Source organism: Micropterus salmoides, unplaced genomic scaffold, assembly GCF_014851395.1.
Source record: "Micropterus salmoides isolate LMB-PRFRI ecotype aquatic unplaced genomic scaffold, ASM1485139v1 Ms_hic_scaffold_23, whole genome shotgun sequence".
In the NCBI taxonomy this organism is placed as follows: Eukaryota; Metazoa; Chordata; class Actinopteri; order Centrarchiformes; family Centrarchidae; genus Micropterus; species Micropterus salmoides.
In genome coordinates, this window is record NW_024041484.1 from 10613903 (window position 1) to 10638877 (window position 24975).

The 24975-nt window shown below is 40.9% G+C and overlaps 2 protein-coding genes across 2 annotated transcripts; both read left to right on the forward strand.

Moving 5' to 3' along the window:
* Window positions 1-71: 71 nt before the first annotated feature.
* LOC119918353 (fibulin-1-like) lies at window positions 72-6794 on the forward strand (the record flags this gene model as incomplete). Its single annotated transcript, XM_038739046.1, is given in 7 exon segments — window positions 72-197; window positions 667-786; window positions 941-1072; window positions 1207-1330; window positions 4145-4287; window positions 4759-4899; window positions 6137-6794. Coding segments are annotated over 7 exon segments (926 nt in total), but the record flags the coding sequence as incomplete, so codon positions are not given.
* A 1237-nt stretch (window positions 6795-8031) lies between these two features.
* Window positions 8032-24250, forward strand: atxn10 (ataxin 10). The gene is made up of 11 exons (XM_038738330.1): window positions 8032-8175; window positions 8759-8950; window positions 12033-12118; window positions 12205-12301; window positions 12663-12827; window positions 12953-13033; window positions 13238-13394; window positions 13648-13765; window positions 14181-14365; window positions 17224-17287; window positions 22180-24250. Exons 1-11 carry the CDS (start codon window positions 8045-8047, stop codon window positions 22362-22364), a joined length of 1461 nt encoding a protein of 486 aa, XP_038594258.1. The 5' UTR covers window positions 8032-8044; the 3' UTR covers window positions 22365-24250.
* The last annotated feature ends 725 nt before the right edge of the window (window positions 24251-24975 follow it).

Here is a 24975-nt window from a genome sequence, read left to right on the forward strand (position 1 = left end):
ATATGTGTGTGTGTGTGATTTCTTACAAAGTCTGACTCTTAGATTCATAGTCTGTCCCCTGTGTTCTTTAGATATCAATGAGTGCAGGAATTACCCCGGGCGACTCTGTGCCCACAAGTGTGAGAACACAGAGGGGTCCTACCAGTGCAGTTGCACCACTGGCTTTCAACTGTCTCACGACGGCAGAAACTGTGAAGGTAAGATCACTCATCACTCATCTAAAAACCTATATACATATAGGTTTTTAGATGAGTGTGTATGCGGTTGCAGCACGCAAAACCAGGAATATTACTGAATTGGAGGCCATTGCTCACGAGCGCTGCATTTGTTGCAGCAGGTGATAACTGCAAAAGGGTGCTCTACTTAGTACTAAAGATGCTTGCCATGAAGGGGTTGAATAATTTTGAGACTGGAGAAGTCATTAGAAGTTGCATTTTCAGCTGAATTTGGGGAAACCACTTAAATCATTCATTGTGTTGAGCTATTTAAATTGCTTTTGTTGGATTTGTTCATTGCAAACAGCTGAAAGTTTGTAAATTTTGACAATAAACCTGATTTGCAGTGGGGGCCGAATAATTCTGATTGCGTCTTTATATAACAAATGCTAAGAAAATTTCTCCAAAAGAACGTATTCTACATGTTGTATCTGTGCCCTTATGCTGACAGATATCAACGAGTGTGACGCAAACCCTTGCAGCCAGGAATGTGCCAATGTCTATGGCTCCTACCAGTGCTACTGTCGCCGTGGTTACCAGCTGAGTGACATCGATGGGACAACATGTGAAGGTACTGTTGGACTTCACAGTGCTAAGTGATCACATGTAAAATCAACATTACTAACCATAAACTGTGACAGATATTGCTCACTTTTTATAATAAAGTACTTTTTAGTCTGGCATGTCTGTTTTTGACACTAACTTTTACTCTCTGCTGCGCTCAGATATTGATGAGTGTGCTCTGCCTACTGGAGGTCATGTGTGTTCCTACCGCTGCTTTAACGCCCCAGGAAGCTTTTACTGCACCTGCCCATCCATAGGTTACACAGTCGCCCCCAACGGACGCACCTGCCTAGGTCAGTAGACAAACCTTTGGTCCCTTGTTGCGATATAGATATAGAGAGAGATAGATGGACAGACCTGTTAATTACTAATTGCTGTGTTTATTTTTAATTATGTGTCTCACCTGTGCTTCCACCTGTGTTTTCAGACATTGATGAATGTGCAGCGGGGATACACAACTGTTCTGTCTCTGAAAGCTGCTTCAACATCCAGGGAGGATTTCGCTGTCTGTCCTTCAAGTGTCCTCCAAACTTCTCGCAACCAGCACAGGGGTGAGAGCTGATAGCTACTTGGTTATGGCAAGCTGTTTAAATGAAATGGGTGATTGTTCCCAGCTGAGCATGATGCATCTTACTGGTCTGTGGTTTAGTATTAAGACTCCATTGTTTGGTTTTGGCCTGGTTTTGACATTTGCCCGCAGTTTTTGGTCTCACACTCTCACTCTTCACCTTCCATCTTTTACTCCCACTCTGTCCATTCTTTTTTCTACCCATGTATGCAGCCGTTCCTTCCCTCCATCCAATGAGTATTCCATTTTTTTCCCTTTCAGCCGTTGCGAACGCGTAACTTGCGAGTTCACGCGGGATCCTGCGTCGTGTTTCTTGCTCCCTCTGAGAATCTCCTTCTACAACATCAGCTTCCCCACCAACACTCCCGTCCCCACTGATGTTTTCCGGATGGGACCCTCTAATTCCGTGCCGGGAGACAAAATACTGCTCAACATAGTCTCCGGAGACAAAGAGGGATACTTCATCGTGAAGCAGCAGGCTCATGGAGGAGAGATCTCCCTGCGCCGTGCCTTATCCCAACCCCGGGACTTCTTTCTGACTGTGGAAATGAGGCTGATTCGCTACGGGACGGCACATCTGTACATGGCTAAGATTGCTGTTTTTGTGACACACGAGCTGTCCATACTGCCCTCGAGAACATATTAGTCCGAAATTTAAAACAATAGTTTGGAGTGTTTGAAGTATATCCCTATTTTGTACTCACCACTCATGTATTATAGTATTGGTTTTCATTTTCATTAAGCCTTTCTTCATACTGGATTGACAGCTCCAGCTTTCCATCGAACCTTTAAAGCAGTTAATAAGGGGCAAATCTATCATTCAGCCAAAGCTAAAATGATGCTGTCCTGCAGTCTGTTATGATGAATCTCAATGGTCACTATTAATCAAATAAAGACTGCTTTATCATTCTGTTAGATATTGCTGGACTGTGTGTAAATGTGGATTGTAAGGTTGTGCCTGATTAATTGCTATTGAGCTCTAGATGGAAAGCCAGAACTGCGTGTTCCATATGAAGAAAGTATTGCTATTAAAGGAATAGTTTGACATTTTGGGAAATGCGTTTCGGTTTTCCCGCTCTCGTGTTTGGATGGCAAAAATGAAACGACCGCAAACAGCCGGTTAGCATATCTTAGCACAAAGACTGGCAACAGTGAAGGAGGTAGCCTGACTTCGTCCAGCGGATGCTCCGGGAAGTCACTGCGTCTAGCGAAGAAATATTCCAACACATAACCCCAACAAAGGAGATTAGTGAGCTGTTTATTTAATGGAGGAAATCATTGGTTATCAATGCAGAGACTTTGTTCCAAAAAAACCAATAAGACAACAAAATTATCCCTTGTTGTTCAACTGTTTTAATTTTTATTTATTCTAGCCTATGATGGAGCAGTAGATAGAATATCAAGACATTGTACCACTAGATGGGGCTCATTAGCTATGTTGAGGATGTACAGCTCTGTGACAGGATTGTTCATGTGCATTAATTTGCATTGATGGCAGCTCACTCTACCTCATATCTGTGTGGCAGCTTCCCGTTGTGTACTTTCTATGTGTTTGGAATTAAAAAGTGACAGATAAAAATGGCTTTTCGCTGTTTAATATTGAAGCACAAACCCACACATACACACCGGCAATGGCTTCTGCCACTACTCTCGTGCTTCCTCCGCTGTGGTCATTTCTAAGGTTGAAACCCATTTTTCCTATGACCTGTTCCAAGCGGCCTCACCATAGGATCAAACGGGCCTCGCCTTAGCGGATAGGAAGAAAAATAAGCGCGGCACTTATTTATGGGCACCTGGGGCTCAGCCAGCATGGGGGCTCAATTAGTGGTGGAGCAGCATTACAGCTCATATGATGGATGGTGCTTTTAGTGTTGGTATTGGGTGGTTATCAGTTAATTTGCTGTAAATGATACCAAAAGGCCAGTAGCTGTGTTGGTCAGCTGTGTAATGCAGCCACACAAACTTTCCACTGTTCCACTTGGTGGTTTTGGGGGGTTTAATGCATATTAGAGCTGATTGAAAATGCAAAAATATGAAATATTTGAGGTAATTATTCTCTTAAATCTTTGGATTATATAACCATCCACTTACCAACATGCTGAGTTGATTATTGAATATGTAAAAAAAAAAAAGAAAAAAAAAAAGTGAAATGCTCTATATTTTTTGGAGTCAGTACTTTACAGAGACACTGTTCAGTCATCTGGAAATGCATTTATGCGGATTCTGTCAAAAATGACACTTTTTCCTTAGTCTACCATGTGAATATGATGTCACTGGATCACATCAAATGACATTCATTCTTACATACCCTTGTGTGGTTTTCTACCATCCCGTTTTTCCTTGGTGGCATTTAGCTGGTGTGGAATACACCACACAATCATCTCTGTGGCTTTGGCCTGGTGCTCAGCGAACAACTTGGACTCACCTGCTTGCTACTAATTACATGGCTCTGCTCCCTTTGCAATTTCTGAGGTTATGTTTGAAAGCGCTACTGTCTGCACGTTGGGGAACCCCACAAACATGATTTTAGGTTGTGGAAACAAGGTTTGGCCTAACCACTCGTTCCTTGGTTTACCATGGAGGTCTATGGGGCTATTCAGGTGTTGCCAGGTTCTTCTTGCTCAACTCAACTGTGGAGCTTTGGTCAAAGCCTGAATCCTGGTGAATACTGTATAGGTTTCACACTTCTTCTTCAGATTGTATGTATTTATCCTGCCTTGGCACACGTCATATCTCCCTTTTATCCCCATTTCCTTCTATCCTTTCTATCTTGCCTCCTTTCCGTTGTCCTTTTCAGACCCAATGAAGATGCGTCAGTCAGTGTGCGTTGTGTTAAGACCTGCCAATCTAACAACATCAGCTGCATACATGATCCTGTCCACCTTATCACCCACACTGGCCTCTCCCTGCCAACCTTCAGAGACTTCAGTGAACCAGAGGGTAAGACAAGGTGGAGATACAGCAAGTTCGTGGGAACAGCTCCTAGATGTTTGTGAGGAAGTCAGCCTTGATGGCCTTGTTCACAGGTTGCATTTAAAATTGTACATTATAGCGTGCATGTGTTTGTATAAATCTTGAATGTAGTTATTTACATAAAATTTTCTTCATTTTCAAATAATCCTAGTTATTCTAAAAAGAAAAATGTAGCTATTAAGAGATTTTGAGAGGCTGTTATAGAAGTTTTAGGGGCTGAAAGAGTTAAGTCGTAGGTTGTAATGGCAAATTCTACAATAATTTGCAGCCTCATTGAAATAATACGTTCCACCCACAAATCTGCCACAGCAATTACTTATTTCAACCCACAGAACAATTGTTTAATCGTATCATAAATATCTAATTTGAAGACCCAAATGCACTTTGTGGTTTGCTTCTATCAGAGTAACAGACACTTTAAACCGATTCTTCCAACAGAAATAGTTTTCCTGCGGACACTTACAGCAGCAAACCCTGCTCCTCTACTCGGTGCCACTGAGGTTTTCTTTGACATCCTGGCTGCAGATGATCAGTCCTCTTTTGATGTGCAGAAGCGCCTCCACCAGGGCACGATCATGGGTAAGAGGAGAGTATAACTTGGAACCAGGCTGTCAATTCTTTATCAGAACTTTTATTACATAGTATATAAACTCTGCAAAAAGAGAAAGGTCCCCTCACTTTCAGCTGCTTTTATGTTCAGCAAACTCAACATGTGTAAATATGTGTATGAACATAAAAAGATTCAACAACTAAGACATAAACTGAATTAAGTTTCGCAGACAAGTGACTAACAGAAATTGAAAAATGTGTCCCTGAACAAAGGGAGGTCAAAATCAAAAGTAACAGTCACTATCTTGTGTGGGCTCCAGCTGCATAAAGTACTGCAGTGCATCTCTTCCTCATCAACTGCACCAGATTTGCCAGTTCTTGCTTTTAGGTGTTATCCCACCAAGGCACATGCAAGTGCCCAGATATTTCTCGGGGGGACTGGCCCTGGCCCTCAAGGGTACCACATGAGGGAGGAGGATATCTTCCCTGTAAATCACTGCATTAGTCCGACCATTACCCTTGGTGAGCCAAAACTGCGGCAGTCAAGAGCATTTTTTGCCAGTCCTGTCTGGTCCAGCGAAGGTCGATGTCTGATATGGACCTGCCTTACAACAGGCCTGCAAGCCCTCAGTCCAGTTTCTCGCAGCCTATTGCGGACAGTCTGAGCATTGATGGAGGGATTGTGCGTTCCTGGTGTAACTCTGGCAGTTGTTGTTGCCATCCTGTCCCTGTCACGCGATGGTGATGTACCAGTCCTGTGTTGTTACACGTGATCTGCCACTGCGAGGACGATCAGCTGTCTTTCCTGTCTTCCCTGTCTTCCTGTAGCGCTGTCTCACAGTATGGACATTGCAATTTATTGCCCTGGTTTGCAGTCCTCATGCCTCCTTGCAGCATGTCTAAGGCACGTTCATGCAGATGAGCAGGGACCCTGGGCATCCTTCTTTTGGTATTTTTCAGAGTCAGTAGAGATGTCTCTTTAGTGTTCCAAGTTTTTATAACTGTGACCTTAATTGGCTACCGTCTGTACGCTTTTAGTGTCTTAACAACTGTTCCACAGGTGCATGTTAATTGCTTTTGGTTCATTAAACAAACATGAAAAACATTTTTTACAACCTTTACAATCAAGTTCTGTAAAGTTGGATGTTTACAGAATTATCCTTGAAAAATAGTCACTTGAAAAAGGCCATTTCTTTATATTACATTTACTTGCATCTTTCCTACAACTAAATTTCAGTAACTAATCCCATTCTGTGTCGTTCCTCAGGTGTGATTCGGCAGGTGAAACGTATCATTGGTCCCATGGAGCTTGTGGTGGAGGTGGCTATTAACTATGTCAAGTCAGGGGTCAATTCCCATCGCAACATTGTCATCATCCATATCTTTATCTCTGAGTTCTGGTTCTGATCTGAGCTAATAAGTGAATGAAAATTGCATTAGCCATACAACACATGACTTGGCAATTATGATTTAAATATAGATTTGAATATCTGGAGGCCCTACACTTAGTAAGTAATTTCAACACAATGTATTTACCAATAAAACAAGAATTATTATTATTATTTTTTTTTTTTTACATGCAATGAAATAGACTCAATTCTTATTTGTTACATCTAGTTTACCTTTTACAAGAGTGAAATGAAGCAATGTTATAGATTAACAGGATGCTGTCATCGCCTTAACCACTGTCTACTGTGTTTAACTTGAATTCAGACTTTGTTGTTATGAGTGCCACTATGATCGATTGTTGGTTGACCTGTTGAATTGTTTGATTTGCTCCGTTTCATCTGTTTTGTCGGGCCAGATGTGACATGCTTTATTTGATTATAAAATGCATCATCTATAGACTTTCTTTCAACATTGATTGTGTTTTGTACTATCAGACTGTGCGGCCATGTGAAATAAAAACTACCGTATGTGGTTAATTGTGTTCATGTTTTTTAGTGAGATCCTGTACTACTGCAGACTAAACCAGCTGTCTTCTAGTTAGCATAACTGAGGTTTCCAGAATAATCAAAATCTGATAGGATGTCCTGTTTTTTCTGTAACTCAACTCTTCTGATTCCCCCTCTGACCGTACCACTTCCAGTTTGTGAGGATATTTCCAGTTATTCCACTCAAAGAATGAATAATGGGACTCCTATACTGGGAATGTTTGGATCTTTGAATACCTCATCTTAAAGCTGACAAATTGCTTGAGGTGGATACATGTTACCATCCATAATCAGCTCTCTTCCACATCGATCTGCATTTCACCACTGCTATGCTGTGCCTGGCCAGTGAAAACACAAGGGACAACCATATGGAGCAAAATCCTGTAATCTAAATTTCGCCACTCTACATGGAAATCCCAAAGCCTTGTCTGGTGGCTTTATTGTTACAGCTGCAAAAATTGTCCCCAAATGGACCCATGGTGGATATGGGCTCTAGCAAGAACAAAATGTTAAGTTGATTTATAGAACACTGTAAAACATGCTAATTACTAAGCATTTCACGGGACTATAACACTATAACAGGGCAAGATCAATCTCAACAGACAATGAAGTAAATTTCATGAAAAATGGTGAACAAAAGTGCTTAAAAGCTAGCGTGATGCTGGAAGAGAACTTATAACTGATCTATAAAAAATAAGTGAATCATTTGTGAACCTATTATGAGGCTAGTAATCACCATTTTAACTCCCTATTTAAATCTCCTTATTAGGAAACTGTAGGCTACTGTTTTATATTTCACCTGGCTGAAAAGCAAATTTCCTTTTGCAGACAATAAAGTTGAATTTGAAGTTGTCAGTAACACAGGAAGACAATATAGTATATCTAAATTAGTTTATTGGTTATATTACTTCATGAATTAATAGCTATAACTAAAAAAGGTGTAAACCTGGTGCAAACGCATGGAGAAAGCAAGGAAGAAGCTTCTTTGTCAGCCCAGTTTCTCCTAATAAATCACTAACCATCCCTGACTAATCAACCCTGACAAAGAATTACTAAAGTTGTCTGTGTCTCTTTAGTGTGTCTCTTTCTGTATTTTTGGCTCTGACAAATGTCATGTCCACAGAGTAGAGTGACTTGACAACAGCAGCACATGCTCTGACCCCGCCTTCTTCCTGGATTGAACCAATAGCGTGTTAGAAATGTATCCGGACGTCCCGCCCATGCGCACAAAGTAGGGAAACATGGCAGCTTACATCAACGGTAACTTGGACATCTCAGCGTCTATCGCTGGCATTTTTAAAGAAAAACACTGCCCTGGACACTTGCAGGTTTTAAAAACATTTACCACTGCCTTACGGGACAAGGAATACAGGTTCGGACAAATTAATTTACTGCCCTTTTGAATGGAAACTGACGGTTTTAGCTTATCGGCTAAGCTAGCCTGAAGTCCAACTGTCAGCTAACGTTACGTACTATCAAAGATAACGTCCAACGTAACGGGTCCTTGACAATTACTCAGGCCCGTTTGTTGTCCTTTCTGTGTTAATAAACAGTAAGGTGGAGGTTTAACAAGCCATCTAACCACAACATAACTCCGATATGTTCAAATCAATTTCATTGTAGTTATTTACAAAGACGACTGCAGTCGTAGCAGGAATATCACGGTTTTTTTCTTATAATATAGGCTAATAATAACAGAACATTAATAACTAACGTCAATAATAAGTAATAAATTAATGGTGACTCAGTACCTGCATTTATTAAAATGAAAAGCAGCAATTGATAATGTTATTAGTTAACACCTTTGTTTGACACATTTAAATGTCTGCTGTGAAAAAGTTATTGAACCCCAGCTCCACATTTCCCTCCTGGTTGCTCTCAGGCTATGGGTACAACTACACTACTAGTAACTGTGCTGCCTTCCTTTTTTTTGTTGGTCAACTTTCCCGTTCCAGAGATGCTGTGGAGGAGGAGGCGTTCTCCATTCTTCTAAAGGTACAGTCCCAACTGTGTGATGAGCTGCAGGCTGCCAGCAGTGAGGATCCTGACCTACAGTCTGTCCCCCTTCAGCTGCAGTTGGCTGCTGAGTGCTTCAGGGCTCAGAGGAACTCCTGTGTCCAGAGCGCTCGCAACCAGAGTCTGCTCAGGTAATTCCACGTACAATGCAGTGTCAATGAGATAGTGGGAACCATTAAGAAAATTTCAGGGTGGCCTTCAGCTGAAATCATTATTGACATGATTTAATAGACCATTTGATTAGTTGATTGAATTAAAATAAAAATGAAGTTTTTTGTGGCAATTATTTTCCTTTAAAAAAATTAATGTAGTCATGTAGAAGGATCTGGGATTATTAGATGGGAGAATATGAGATATATATAAGAACATCACAGACTGTATGGTGTCAAAAATGAATGTAGAGTTGAGTTATTACAGTGCTATTGTATTTGATTGCATTGAGGGCCCGTGTCCACCAAAGCGTTTTTTACCAGCTGAAAACGCCACCTGCTGTTCTGAAAACGCTTAGCTGGGAGCGCTAGGCTGCGTTTTGGAGGCGCAGTGTTGTTTTTTTCGAGACGCTGTGGTTGCTATGATACAAAATTTCCGTGGAGGCGATGTGTTGCAAGTAGGGTAGCCTACTGAATTTTAGTGAATGTAAAAATGTCACCACAAAGTATGTAGGCCTACTTGCTCTGGCCCTTGCTCTGCATGAAGAGAAGGCTGAAACATGAGAGCACAGACTGTCCTGTCCGTACGTGGGTTCATGAGATTTTGCGGGTGAGGAAACACCTCGGCGAGTAGGCACTTCGCTTTGATGTAGATCGGATGTGCTCGGTGCGGTGTTTGTCCCGCCCCTCCTGCACTGTGATTGGACGGCTGGGTAAAAAGTGACAGTGACGAGCGCAGCGTTTTTCCCCAAAGTTGAACATTTTTCAACTCTCGCGACCGGAAAAAAACGCTCAGCGCCCAGCGCCGAAAAGACGCTCAGTACCTCGTCACGCTCCTGGCGTTTTTACCAGCTAGTAAAAACGCGCTGCTCCAATTGGAATGAACTGAAAAAAGAGTTGGTGTCAGAAAAAAACGCTTTGGTGGACAAGGGCCTTTAGAGGTGCTCCGATCAGGATTTTTTGGGCCGATCACGGAATGCTGAAAGCAGTATCGGCCGATACCGATCACTGGGTCTATTTGGAGCCTTTTATTTATCATGTAGCATTATACAGTACACTGTATATTTATTTAATTGGTCCTAAAAACAATGTATTAAGTGTTAAAGTTAACAGATGATAAAGTATCATGAAATGACAAATGTTTATTTTATTGCCAGGAAACATGGGCAACAAATTCCACTCAATCTGTGTTAGGGACTTAAACCATAGCAGCCTTTGCCTGGTTACTGTGAACATCTTATAGCTTAACAAATATAGCTTCACTGTGGAATAAACTACAAAAACAGAACAAACTTTATAAATTTTTATAAATTTACTACAAACATAAAAACTGCAACAAAAAAGGCTGTAGCCAAATTATTTAGGAGATAAAGGAGCACAGGCATCATGAGTCGATAAACTCTGAAGTAGCTGCTTTTTGTTCTGGAAAGCTCAGGCAGGTTCTGTGGGTTTTAGGGGGGAGAGAGAGGAGTGGAGAGAGGAGCCTAGAGAGGGAGAAGGGCTACAGAGAGGAGTCATAACTGCCTTCAATGAGATTTGAAAATAAGGAAATACAATGGAAATTCCATATTATACAGTCAATTGTTAATATTACATAGGCTACTATATTCATTATAATTTCATATGGTTTGCCATTAATAGGCTATAGGCCTTATATCATTTCAGTGGATTGTTTTCATTTTTAATCCTTGCAGGAAGCACAGTCTACATATCTTACATGCTGCCACCAACTTTACCAGAGGGAGAGTAGCAAACACTTTAAATATGGCCAGAAGGTTTTTATTTGATTTCATAAAGGTTATAAATACGGGAGATTTACGGGGAAACATTTAACGGGTGGATACCAGATGAGAACGGAAAAATACGGGAGAATCTCGGGAAAACGGGAGGGTTGACATGAGAGGAGTAGAGAGAGGAGTGGGGTAATGTGAGGCTACATCCACACTGCTACGTTTTTAAAACAGTTTTATAACGAAAACGATCTTCTCCGTCCACAGCAGCGTTTCAGCTGCGTATCAGAGTTGATCTCTGTCTATATTAGAACGACTGAAAACACACATCTAGTGGCCGTTCAGGTAGCTACACTGGGAATGCGCGTGCCAGTGTAAACATGAAGCAGATGGTGTACTCCGCAGTAGCAGACAATTTAGCGAAAGAAGAAAGTAATACAGACCAAGAACCACACAGGCTTTTTTCATTGACCGACAACGAAGTTACTGAAAGTAACACGGCAGTACGAGAGATGGCGGCGGAAAACAGACTGGGAGTTGTCGCAAAGTAAATACAGCGACATGCACAGTAGGCTAGGCTAACTGTTAAGTGTTATTTACACAGTACATATATTTTAATAAAAATACCAAAACTAAAAATCTGTAAATCATCGTGTTTTTGCTTTGCATGACTAATAAGACCGACTCACAAGTCCAAACAAACATCTTCTGATTCACCGTTTTAATCTGGACGGGAGATGGAAACGTAGCAAAAGGTCTCCGTTTTTGTAATGAAAACAGAGAGAGAGATGCAGTCAGCTGATTGAGTGGCACCGCTCTTTGCATTAGGAAACTCACACTGAAGGATCAGTCTCTCTCTCTGCCTGATGCGCTGTGTCTATTAAACTCCGGTTGCGGGTGGCATGTGAGTGAGATGAGCACAGCTGCGACAGTTTCACATGATGGCTCCTGCGTGTTGCTCCACTTGTCTGATTGCTGCTCAACTGTAATTGTAAATGATTATGTGGGCGTGTTAATCCCTTCTTGTCTGAGAAGGACTTTGGTGCTAGCTAGCTTTGAAAACCGCTCAAACAGCGTAGTGAAACCATTTTAGCTGCCGATGAAAATTTGTCTGGCGATTATTGCATCATCTGATTGGCTTTTCATATCGGCCTTTTTAGCGACCACCGATCAAACTAGTTAAAGCCATTATTGGCCGATTATGATCGGTGACCGATTGATAGGAGCACCCTTAATTGCATTATAAAGTGTGTCCACCTTCTTTGACAAAGAATAAGCAAGAAACCAACTAAACCCACAGCATGTGCATAATATCATTCTCTTGTTTTTTCTAGGGAGCTTGGTTTCATTGATGTGTCCCTTAAACTCCTGGGCCTACTTCTGACCACAAATGTGGAGAGCAGAGATGACATATTCGAACGTAAGTCTTACATTAGGTCATTGATCCTTAATAAAATTACAAAAAAATTTTTGGTGATCTTTTTGATACTTTTTTAAATCACCCAGCTCTTCGTTGTGGGATCCAGTTCCTTGGTAACTTAGCGGTTGGAAACCAGATGTGTAAAGATGACATTTGGCGGCTGAGCTTCCCAAATCTTCTCCTGTAAGCTTTGTGTGCCACAGTTGCATTAAGGTTTTTTAACACAGTAGGCAACACTGTTACATAAAATCATTATAATTCACACTAGGATTATTGATCATAAGTGTTAATGTTATCAGTAAACGTTTTGTATGGGCATCCTGGTGGCCCACTTATGTAAAGAGTGTTTTGAAACTGGCCCTAGACTTCTATGTATATGATCCTCATCTCATGTCTCTTCTACACTAAAAAAACACTAAAATAAGTACTTTTTACACTATTACACATTCTGTATCAGTGTTTTTATTTGTGAAAGCTTACGTCGTATATCTATGTATCCAAGCACTTGTCATCACATTGAGTCAACCCCAACATGTGTGAACAGGCAGCTGCTCAGTGTTGACGATGAGAAGGCAGTAAGCTATGCCTCTATGGTACTCCACACATGTCTGGATGAAGCCAAGGTGGAAGAAGTGTCGGAGCCACAGAACATCCAGCTGGCACTCAGGGTGATGGAGCTCTGTAGGATTCAACCTGACCTGGACTGGACGTAAGAGTGTGTGTCTGTTTTGGTGTGTGTAAAGCAATTATTAGTTTACAATGTATGTGTATATCACCTAATGATTTGCTAACTAAATTCTACAACTTGTTAAGTTTCTTTATGGTCATTTACAGGGTTCTCATTGCTACCCAGCATTTCCTCAAATCTTCAGCTCTGGTGGAAAGCATGTACTCTGGGATGTCTCACCATGAAAGGTGTAGTGACAGAAAATAAACTAATCAAAAATCTTAATACAAGACTTTTCTGATAATGCAGAGTAGCAAGTTGGTTTACCAAGAAAAGCTAATACTACCTGCCAGGGAATAATATCTAGTAATAATACCTACACACAGAGGGTGGTAATATCAGATACTAAGAGGTACAGATGTGTCATTTAGATGTTTGTGTGTGTTTTTCAGAGTTACTCTATTAGAGCTTCTCTTTGCCCAGTTAAGAGAGGAGGACTCAGAGGAGTGTGGCATCCCGCCCAGCGTGGCTCGCTTCCTGGCTAGTACCTTCCAGAATGGCTGTGGTGCTGTGCTGACACTCGCCACTGGCTCAGCTTCTAGCGATGAGGTACAGATAGTAAACCTGACTGATGTTATCTTCCTCAGGCCTCAAAAACACAGAGAAGTGTGTTTAGCAGGCCTGTGGAACTGGTATTGTGTTTTTCATGAAGTTAGTAAAGCTTTTTTCAGTTTTAGTTTTACATATCATATATATATATATAAATAAAATTGAATTGAATTGAATTGAATATCCCTAACATTATCTCACACGCCATCCTTTCGCAATGTGATCGACACCTGTTGATTGTAATCCCCCGTAGGTCCTGCAGGAGGCACTGACAGTGATTAGTCTGCTAGATGTGCTGTGTGAGATGACGTCAGACCTCAGGCAGTTCATGTTCCTACAGAACCATCCTGACCTACTAGTGACCACTGTTGGTAAATGAAAACACACACTGACACAACCTCTCTGACTGGCTCCACGACTGCAGTTTGTGGGTCCAATTTGGCCGACTTATGGTAAATATGTCATCTGTACACAATATCCAGTCCTTGAAATGGTGCTGTGAAATACCCAGATCCTCATCAAGTCACCCACAGAAAACAAATAAAGAATTCTGTACACAACCCTGCACTGTGTTGACAAGCAGTTAAAACACATAAGTGTTTCACAAATCACCTTATTGGGTACTCAATTAAATCTAATTCCATAATTCCAAATATAATACAAAGTAATTTGCTGTAATTGCTTGAACTTAAGCGTAGGTGAATTTAATGTCTTTTTCTCTTTTGTTACATATTTTTTACTGTGTGTGCGCTTTCCTGCTTTTCACCTGTTACATTTTCTCTGCAGAGCTCCTGAAACAGGTGCACGCTATAGGGAAGGCCAGTAAGAATATTTTCAGTGCGGCACAAAACTTCTCCTCCTTCAGTGGAGATGGAGACTCCTCCTCCAATTCTCCCGTAATCAGCTTCAAGGCTCACCTCATCAGGCTGATAGGAAATCTCTGTCACAGCAATACCAACAACCAGAACAAGGTTTGCATGGATGGATGGAAATTGGGTTGGATGAACTGGTGCTTTCACATCCGAGTTTGGTCAGTTGGTCCGGACCAAGGGAAAAAAATTTATACATTGTTGCCTTTTAGTTCTGCTCCAGTTTGTGTTCACACTTACATATTACAAACAAACCAAGAGCTGCAAACATGAACTCGTTTAGTCCATGACAGAGTTTGATTGACAGCTGTAACACTAGTGCAAACGTTTAAACCAAACAGGTAGGATGTGAAATGCAACCTAATAAACTGATGGCAGCATTAATTCATTCATTAGCAACCTCATATTGCACAAAAAAATCTACCTTGTGTTGGCTTGTGTTTATGGTGGTTCTGGTAATCCTTGGTTTCTGGTCGTTTTGGGTGCAGTTGCTTTTTTTGTTTGTTTGTTTGTTTTTGTTTTTTTACTAATTAAATCCACCACAGACTCAGTCATTGATGTCACCACTGACGTGGATGGTGGTGTCTTGGAACGTGCTCCAGATGGCGTCGTGTAGTGCAGACTGAAGGGCCTCTGATTGGCCGGACCTCTTCCTGACCTCTCGTGTCTTCATTGTTTGTTTACATACTTTGAGCTCAACAAGATGGCTGCATGGTCGCTCTTCCCGAACATGGGGTAGCGGTTCTGCTCTGTAGTCGTTTTTTAATGGTGTGTAGCAGTGATCCAGAGTATTTATTCCCCTTGTGGCTCAGTCAATATGTTTAAGTCTCCACCAACGGTGAGTGCAGCATCAGGATTACCAGTCTGTAAGCAGTCCAAAGGGCAGCCTCTGTACTTGGCCTGTGGTGGGATGCCTGTGATAATGACCAATGTAAATTCCCTTGGTAGAAAGCGGATAGCATCTTAATATTCCCACTGTCACACCAATCCTTATTCACCATAAAGCACACACCTCCTCCTTTTTTTTGCCAGTCCTCTGTCCCACCACATTGGTGTATAGAGAAAAAGGGTCACCTGGATGAATGGTGCTGTTCGGTATTCCGGGATTTAACAAAGGTTAGGTGACAAAGGACATTACAGTTTCTGATATCCCGTTGGCAACTGATGTGGGCATGGACGCTGTCCAGTCAATTTTCCAACGCCTGCACATTGGCTAGCTGGATGCTTGGCAGAGGGAAACATGTGGCCGGGATTGCAGCAGTGTGTAATCCCTCCATGTTTACCTCTGTGTTTCCTCTGATGTTGAGATGGATGCAGAGATGGTCTTGCTTGTCTATGTGGTCGGGATCATAGCTGGTGGTTATCACCTCCACCTTTTCCTCCATGTTTACTTCAATGTTTACATTTGAAAACCTCCACCGGCCAGTTCAACAGCTGGCTGGTTGGAGTGAATGGATATTTGTGAATTAATATGCTTAATGTTAAACACACAGGCAAATACTTGGAGTACAATATTGTTCCTTTTCTTTAGATATTGCTCATTTTAACACAATGGGGTCGAGGTCTACCCTAAATAAGCATTTCTGAGTGCAGGATCTAGTAATGGGCTGTTTTATCAAACCACAGCTGGGGACTGCAAATAAGTGTAATGTCTAATGAAGTGTGAGGTTGTGTGTTCCTATGACTGCAAGCTTACGGGTTCTTTCAACTCAACAACTTGGTTTTGCACTGAAATGTGAAACATTCCCTCCCATGCTTTAGTGAGTTTATCAGTTTCACTCCATCGCCATCTGTCAGCATCTCACTATTAAGATAAAGCACCGATAGATAATAGAGCGGATGGGGAGGAGTTGGCCTCTATCTGTGGCACATTATAGACTCAGTCGTACTTAATAGAAACAGATTTGTGGAATGCTTGTGGGATGGCCACCCTCAGTTGGCCTCTCTATAATATTTATGGATGCTGATCTGTGGTCTGTCCGTGGTCAGAAATCACCCCATATCTGTTTTCACTAAGATCTCTTCCAGTAAACCAAATGTCATTCTGTTCACCTTTGGGAGAGATTGTAATTTCAGATGTGCATGCAAAGCGCTGCCCTGCGTGTACCGGGCCGAAGTCAGAGTCCAGTCGCTTGTTATTCATCTCTTTATGGGTTTGGACACAGTGTAAGCAACTTCAGACAATCATTTTGAAAGTGGAAAATGCAGACCTGGGTGCTTGTACTAGTCAGCGACTTTGTTTCTTTGACATTTTAAATGACATTGCAAGTTTTCTGAAACTCAGCACTTCGTCTTGTTCTGGAGCTCCTACCCATATTATTTGGAGGATAACCACAATGGCAAGAGGAGGGCAACAGCAAGCAAGGACCTATAGAATCACACACACGAAACAGAGCAGATCACCCTGTGTTGTGACGGTCTGAAACTAACCCACAACCACACTGCTGCTGATTTGAAGGATACTTAAGTTTAATACATTTCTGGTCTTCAAATTAATTTGTTTTCTCTGCCTAGACTGCACTGCTTGCATATCATATTTTCACACCATTGAAAGAATGGACATCAGAATTGTGTGCTGAAAAGTGAAACCTGTCATTGCTTTTAGCACTACCCTCAACTATTTCTTTAAAAATGCAATGAGAGGCTGTCAGAACTTACATTTTGTTTTTCATAGTCATTTCATAATTTCATGTTTTCTGTTGTCTCAATAATGTTTTATCAAGCCAGTCAATACAGAAAATTACACATGGTGTAATATAATCACAAAGCAAATAGCATATAAACATACTCGGATTAAACATTTTGAAATGAGCTTTTATTGACAATACTTTACATTATAGAAGTATTGTTCCACAGCTAGTGTTAAATTGTTGTAACTATTTGAAAATTTTCAGAAATAACAAACATTGAAAGTGACTTTACCAGTCCATACTTACATTTCACTGAACTTGTTTCCTCAGGTGAGAGAACTAGAAGGCATCCCCCTCGTCTTGGACAACTGCAACATAGACAGCAACAACCCATGTATCCTTTGTTAAGATATGTTGATGGTCTGGAAAGGCAAAAACCATCTGCGTTTTTGTACATATATTTCAAGTTTATCTAAATCAGTGTTCATATATATGCCCAGAAGTCATTTTAGTCATTGTGTATGTTATCCTGGCACTTCAAGAATTGAATTTGGCATGTTTGCACAGGAAAGCGGGACCACAAATAAGTGTTGCATCAAGAGTTGATTGCTGCAGTGCGTGCAGGCTGGCCAATCAAACGTGACATTTTCTCATACGCTGTATTCAAAACCGCCTACTAAACTAGCAGTATATAGTGATTTGGTCTAAATGCAGTGTGCAGTAGGCAAACAAACAGTATGCCAAAAATATCCGGATGTTGTACTGATGCGGAAAAAATCTCCAATGTGCATAGGATCAGTCTACCTCGCGTACTGTGTCCCATAATGCATTATAACATTATTTAATCAGGCAGTCTCAACAACTTGTCATTGTTGAAATGGTGAACAGCACCATCCTTGCATCAGTGGTGGACAAGGAGGAATATATCCTGCTCTGTCTCTGATAACAAAAAACATAACTCAACGTTATATTTAAGTTATTTATGTCTCATTGTTTTCTTATTGAGAGCTTGCTAAGGTTAACATTGCTGTCTTCATGATATCAAAAATAAGCATAGAAGGCTCAATAAGCATTTCTTCTTTGTTATGGTTCGTAGGACAAATGCAGCTAGTTATAACGTTACGTATGTTACAGATCGGCTCAGCCTTGATCGCCTTACACAAGATTAAATTTACTTACATTTATAGTCCTCCTATTATTTATGTTCGCTTTCCTAAATCGGAAACTGGCTAAGCCTGGACCTAGCATAACCTAGCATAGTTTAATACTGCATACTACTAAAAAACAGTATGCAGTATGTATTACATGCTGCCACTGGTAGTATGTAGTATAGTGCTTCCCACCTCTCAATATGTCTTTGCCTACAGCTGGTCAACACCATCAACTGATTGGTTGTATTATTTTTGGGCTGCTTATAAATGCTGCTCTTTGTAATGACGAGCGTTCAAGTACAGTCTGTATCAGATCGCGTCTTTTTTATGGTAATTATTTAGACCACAGTGGTGCTTTTGTATCAGATTGCATTTTGATATGTGTTTCTAATGTTTGATTATCCCCCATTTACATACATGAGGTGTACAAAATATTATAAGCACCTCTCAATATCATGCAATCCAGTATAACAACATCACTAACTATAGCCTCAAAAATGACACTAGAATCACATCTATCTGACACATTGTCGACAAAAACAGTGTACGTTTCACAAAGATAGGATTTATTGAAGGACAGTTGTATTGGTTTGTCGAAAACACTGCCCCCACTGGCCTGCTACCAGTTGGAATTAGCTGGCTAAAGTCAGGGCACCGTGCCAGGTTGGCCTTTAACCCGGTCAATAGTCTGAGCAGAGCCTTTGTCCCCATGCCCCTCTTCCATACATGCTTACACACACACACTCTGCCCTTTTTCATGATGGTGTCAGCATTCGTTTCTGTTCAGGAAAAGACTGTGAAAGGAAAAAACTTTTTTATGGATTTATGTGGGAAACTTGAGCGGAGTGAGTTGAGAATGTTTTGTATCACAAAATATAACCTGTCTGCAAAACTCATTTGTTTGTTGGGCTGTCTGTGTACTCCGTGTCTTAAAGCAAATACAAGGCACTCATGAGTTTGGCATGCTGAGTTGGACATTGAAAATTTTTGGCCTGTGTTGCAAATACCACTGTTATAACCTCTCTACCATTCTACCTTTCACCTACCTATCTACTTTTTATTAGTAGTATTATTTTTTTTTCATGCATTATTATTAGTATGCATTATTTCATGAAGCCAATTTTTGAATTCTGTTGGGCATTACAACTGCTTACACATGCTCATGTCTAACATTAAATAATTATTTAAAAGTTCAGTGTGGAAGTTTTACTGCCATTTAGTGGTGAGGGTTGCAAATTGTAACCACCGGCTCAGTCACCGCTCCCGTCTCCCTTTGCAAGCGCATAGGGGAAAATATGGTGGCCGACACTCTTTGTCGGCTCTTGTGCTAAATAATATACAGGCCCCCTCCCCCCTTTTTTTTTTTTTTTTGTTTTTTTTTTGTTCGTTCACTGAAGACAATTGGGTTTAAGATCAAAAGATGAGTCTGAGTCAAGAGTTCAGAATTTCAGCTCTCATTTCCTGGTATTCACATCTAGATGTGTTAAACAACTCAAAACATTTCACTGTTTGTATTAGACCACAGCATTCTTAGGTGAACAAAAGTAATGGAACAAATAATTTTAAAGTAAATAACATTTAATATTTGGTGGTAAAACCCTTGCTTGCAATAACTGCCTCAAGCCTGCGACCCATCGACATCACCAAACTGTTGCATTCTTAAACCCTACTACTACTATTACTGCTACTATTACTGCTACTACTACTAATACTTCTTCTTCGTATGTATTCAATGTAGTGACGAAACGCTTTCTGTAGAGCAGTTTGACTGTTTTGGCTACTGTTGCAAAATGGCAGCGCAACATGGTGACTTCCATGTAAGAGAACCTGCAGTGTATGTAGAGAAATGTCTCATTCTAAGGTAATAAAAACAGTTCATTATGTAAGGTCTTTATACAACACTGAAAACATAATTGTTACAGTTATTATTACATTACATTTCTGTCAATAGATCCTCCTAAATATTACACACCGACCCATTTGATTCCTTGTTGATTTGGCGACATCTAGTTACTGGTGGTAACAGCAAATGTTAAAGTTATTTTACTACGTGTCCCAGAATTCTGGGGGCAGCAAAACAAACTATTTGTCGCTGAGAAGTTGGAGGTGCACAGCCTGCAGCTCTTCATCTATCTGCTCACTGTGGCTGCTCCTGACTGGTCCATTACAGGTGCTGGTCATATAATTAGAATATCATCAAAAAGTTGATTTATTTCAGTAATTCCATTCAAAAAGTGAAACTTGTATAATGTATACATTCATTCCACACAGACTGGTATATTTCAAGTGTTCATTCCTTTTAATTTTGATGATTATAACTGACAACTAATGAAAACCACAAAATCAGTATCTGAGAAAATTAGAATATTGTGAAAAGGTTCAATATTGAAGACACCTGGTGCCACACTCTAATCAGCTAATTAACTCAAAACACCTGCAAAAGCCTTTAAATGGTCTCTCAGTCTAGTTCTGTAGGCTACACAATCATGGGAAGACTGCTGACTTGACAGCTGTCCAAAAGATGACCATTGATACCTTGCACAAGGAGGGCAAGACACAAAAGGTCATTGCTAAAGAAGCTGGCTGTTCACAGAGCTCTGTGTCCAAGCACATTAATAGAGAGGCGAAGGGAAGGAAAAGATGTGGTAGAAAAAAGTGTACAAGCAATAGGGATAACCGCACCCTGGAGAGGATTGTGAAACAAAACCAATTCAAAAATGTGGGGGAGATTCACAAAGAGTGGACTGCAGCTGGAGTCAGTGCTTCAAGAACCACCACGCACAGACGTATGCAAGACACGGGTTTCAACTGTCACATTCCTTGTGTCAAGCCACTCTTTAACAAGACACAGCGTCAGAAGCGTCTCGCCTGGGCTAAAGACAAAAAGGACTGGACTGCTGCTGAGTGGTCCAAAGTTATGTTCTCTGATGAAAGTAAATTTCGTTTGGAAATCAAGGTCCCAGAGTCTGGAGGAAGAGAGGAGAGGCACAGAATCCACGTTGCTTGAAGTCCAGTGTAAAGTTTCCACAGTCAGTGATGGTTTGGGGTGCCATGTCATCTGCTGGTGTTGGTCCACTGTGTTTTCTGAGGTCCAAGGTCAACGCAGCTGTCTACCAGGAAGTTTTAGAGCACTTCATGCTTCCTGCTGCTGACCAACTTTATGGAGATGCAGATTTCATTTTCCAACAGGACTTGGCCCCTGCACACAGTGCCAAAGCTACCAGTACCTGGTTTAAGGACCATGGTATCCCTGTTCTTAATTGGCCAGCAAACTCGCCTGACCTTAATCCTATAGAAAATCTATGGGGTATTGTGAAGAGGAAGATGCGATACGCCAGACCCAACAATGCAGAAGAGCTGAAGGCCACTATCTGAGCAACCTGGGCTCTCATAACACCTGAGCAGGGCCACAGACTGATTGACTCCATGCCACCCCGCATTGCTGCAGTAATTCAGGCAAAAGGAGCCCCAACTAAGCACTGAGTGCTGTACATGCTCATACTTTTCAGTTGGCCAACATTTCTAAAAATCCTTTTTTTGTATTGGTCTTAAGTAATATTCTAATTTTCGGAGATACTGAATTTGGTATTTGGAATTTGGAATTTTCATTAGTTGCCAGTTTTAATCATCACAATTAAATGAAATAAACATTTGAAATTTATCAGTCTGTGTGTAATGAATGAATATAATATCCAAGTTTCACTTTTTGAATGGAATTACTGAAATAAATAAACTTTTTGATGATATTCTAATTATATGACCAGCACCTGTACTTCCCGCAGTATTTCAAAGCCGCAAATTATCACTTTGTTCTGCAGACATTTTTGATGAACCATAACATTGAGTGCTAAGCTCACTGAAAAACACATTGCATTTCCTGTGACTACTATAATAAGTCAACTCTAAACCGATGTTGGGACATGACAAATAATGTGACACCTGACAAGTGTATTCTTGTTTTTTTAAGCTATGAACTGTAGCTCTTTTTTTGCTACTTTAGATTTTTTTTTAAATAACACAACTTCATTGGAGAAACCAACTAGTCCAGGAAAACATGCCTATTAAACATGCTCAAAAGTGCCAGGAAGCACAGTGTGTTTTGTTCTTGTTGTTGTCCTTAACCCGATGCCTCTAGTTATCAGCCAGTGGGCCATCTTTGCCATCAGGAACCTTCTAGAAAACAACAGGCAGAACCAGGAGCTGGTCGCCGCCCTGGAACGGCGTGGCACCGCTGACTACTCTGCACTCAGGGAGTTGGGTTTCCTGGTGGAGGAGCGAGATGGAAGCTTGCTGCTCAAACCTGTGAAGAAAGACTCTTGAAAACCTTAGAGGGTCAGCCAGGAGAGGGGAGGTCCTCAACCCGCAAGCAGGTTTTCATGTGAAGTATTTATTTAGAAAGGAATAAAGTACATGTGCACACGTATAAGCTTGTGTGAACATGCACTCATGTTATGTTACAAGCCTCATTTTATCATTACCCTACAGTTAGCTAATACTTAATTAACCTTCATCTGCGGGTGAATGACCTGTCCTCAAACCCATACATTTTGTGCCTGTCCAGAATAATTGACAGCCACACTGCCGATAGATTAACCAGACAAGCATATTTAAATTAATTATTTCTATCAGAGAAGTATGTATAACTTACTTTTCTACCTCAGTAATGCTTGCACTCATGTCCAGATGGAGTATTCTCGATATACAAAAGGCCCATGGGGTTCCCCTGGTACATAAGCATGAGCTCTTGTTTTGTTTTGACCTGAGTCAGGGAAATGAAGGGTCTTGGAGAGGCGAGCACATGCTGGTACCTTTTGGCAAGGCTGATGCTTTGTGGTTTAATCCAAAGACAAAGAGCACCACAGTGTCCCGGCTTTTCACTTTTCACAGACACTGATGTTACCAGCAGGGGTTGGGTTTTAATCCCAAGCCCGTAGTGACTTCTGCAGTAACCGTGAAACCGAGAATGACCAAAACATGATGTAATCAACCCCTCACCGCCTTACCTACTTAAATGTCTTTGCCAGAAGGACAAATACTTGTTTTACTCATTCAAAAGCTTAAAATAACTACAGGCATAATATTATTAAATCATAATCTAAGGACATCTAAGTGTGCAAAATGCAATACTAAAACCAATAATGACTGAAGCTATGCATGTTTTGTAATTTAAAATCAATGCTCAGTATACAGTATGGGCTTCTCCCTGTATCTCTACTTGCTTTTGTCATTCTTCTTGTATCAAGGTTACTAGAGCAACGAGTTTTATGCTCAACATAGTGAATTTTATCCTAATCTTAACCTTCAGTTTATATCCTATAGATAAGGCATGAGGGCTAATGGCTGGCATCATAGGTCAGTAAGCATCCTTAAACTCACAACATTGAGTTCATGTACACTTTAGACCGCTTCTCTTCGCTCTGAGCAAACTATGTTTGAGTTTTACAAGACTGGGTAGACTTATTTTGGTTTTTTTTTTAGATTTAGTAAATGCTATACTTCCTATTTAGCTGTAGTTTGTCTGTGTGTATGCGTCTTTTGATCAGTTAGTGATTCTGGATCAGTAGACGATGGATGAGAGCATACTGAAAGTTTACGTCCAAAGAGTGAGTGAATGAATCAGACCAGAAGCATTAGTTTGCAGAATTACATCCCTCCCTGCTCCTCCTGTTTCTGGATAAGCTGAATGATCCTGACACCTCAACAATGCAGTGCTTTACGTGCCTGCCCACACCCTGCTCCACCCTGTTTGCTCTGCCTCTGATTTTTAATGACAAAATGTATTGAAACAATCGGCTGGATTCTCCCCTCAATCCGGCGGCATAGTGAAGGGAGCTTATGCGGTTCCGGTCCCCAGGATTTCAGACGGCTAACAAAACAGCTGTTACTTGCGCTCGACTGGCTGGCTGCAATGCTTTTCAGCCCCACAGGAAAGAGGCTGTGCGAGTCAGCCGGGCTGAATGAGGTGGCAGGGCCGCGGCGGTCTGTTCACCTCCTGACGCTTTAGTACCACATCAGTCACGGACAGAAGTTCTTCTATTTCCCATATCAGCGTTTTATACCACAGGCCTCTACTATATTGTATTTGTGCCTTCTGGTTTGATATTCTCCTTCAACAAAACCCACTTTGTCAGGGTGTAAAGTAAATGCTTCATGTTGGGTCAAATAATATGCTTAATAATGCTTAATAAAGTGTTGTGTGTGACAAACCGCTTTTTGTAATGATTTTAATGAAGACAATAAAGGCCACATCTGACATAAAACTCAAGAGGCGTTAAAAAAGGATGCTCAAATTTTATTGGTAAAAAAGAAAAACGTACAACTTCATGTTTGTAAGTGATGCAGACTTTGATTTTTGCCACAGAACAAATAAAGAAACTGTGTTTTAAGTTGCTTTTGGGAACGCAATGAGTTGTTCCTACTTACAGAAAGAACACTGGAAACACAGAAATCTCTTCGAAAGCTGCACAACTGGTTGTTTGCCAAAGCTTCCAATTTATTTTCTACTCACAATTCCATGTATTTGCTCAAACACTTAGCAGTGGTTGCCACAACATTTCCTGGAATTTCTAGCACTTGGTGAATCACACAGTTTTTATGAGCTACACTGAATTGTGAAGAATCGTACCGAGACGGACAATCTGGTGAAACACGTGGCGTATTTACAGTTTAGGAACTTTGATCAAAGGCGTAAATTCCAAATAATTTATAGCTCTCAAATCTGAAAACAATGACATTAGAAAACACTTGTAAATAGTGACTTTCCTTTTCCATCTATAAATGACATAAAGTGCCACGTTCCTCATATAAAAATATACTCTTCAAATTGTTTCGTAAGTTATATAAAGCCTAAATAAGCAATTCTGAATACATTAAGGGTGCTGTCCAAAAATAGCTTTGGGCCTTTGATCCTCTCATACCCCCTTCTGTGTGG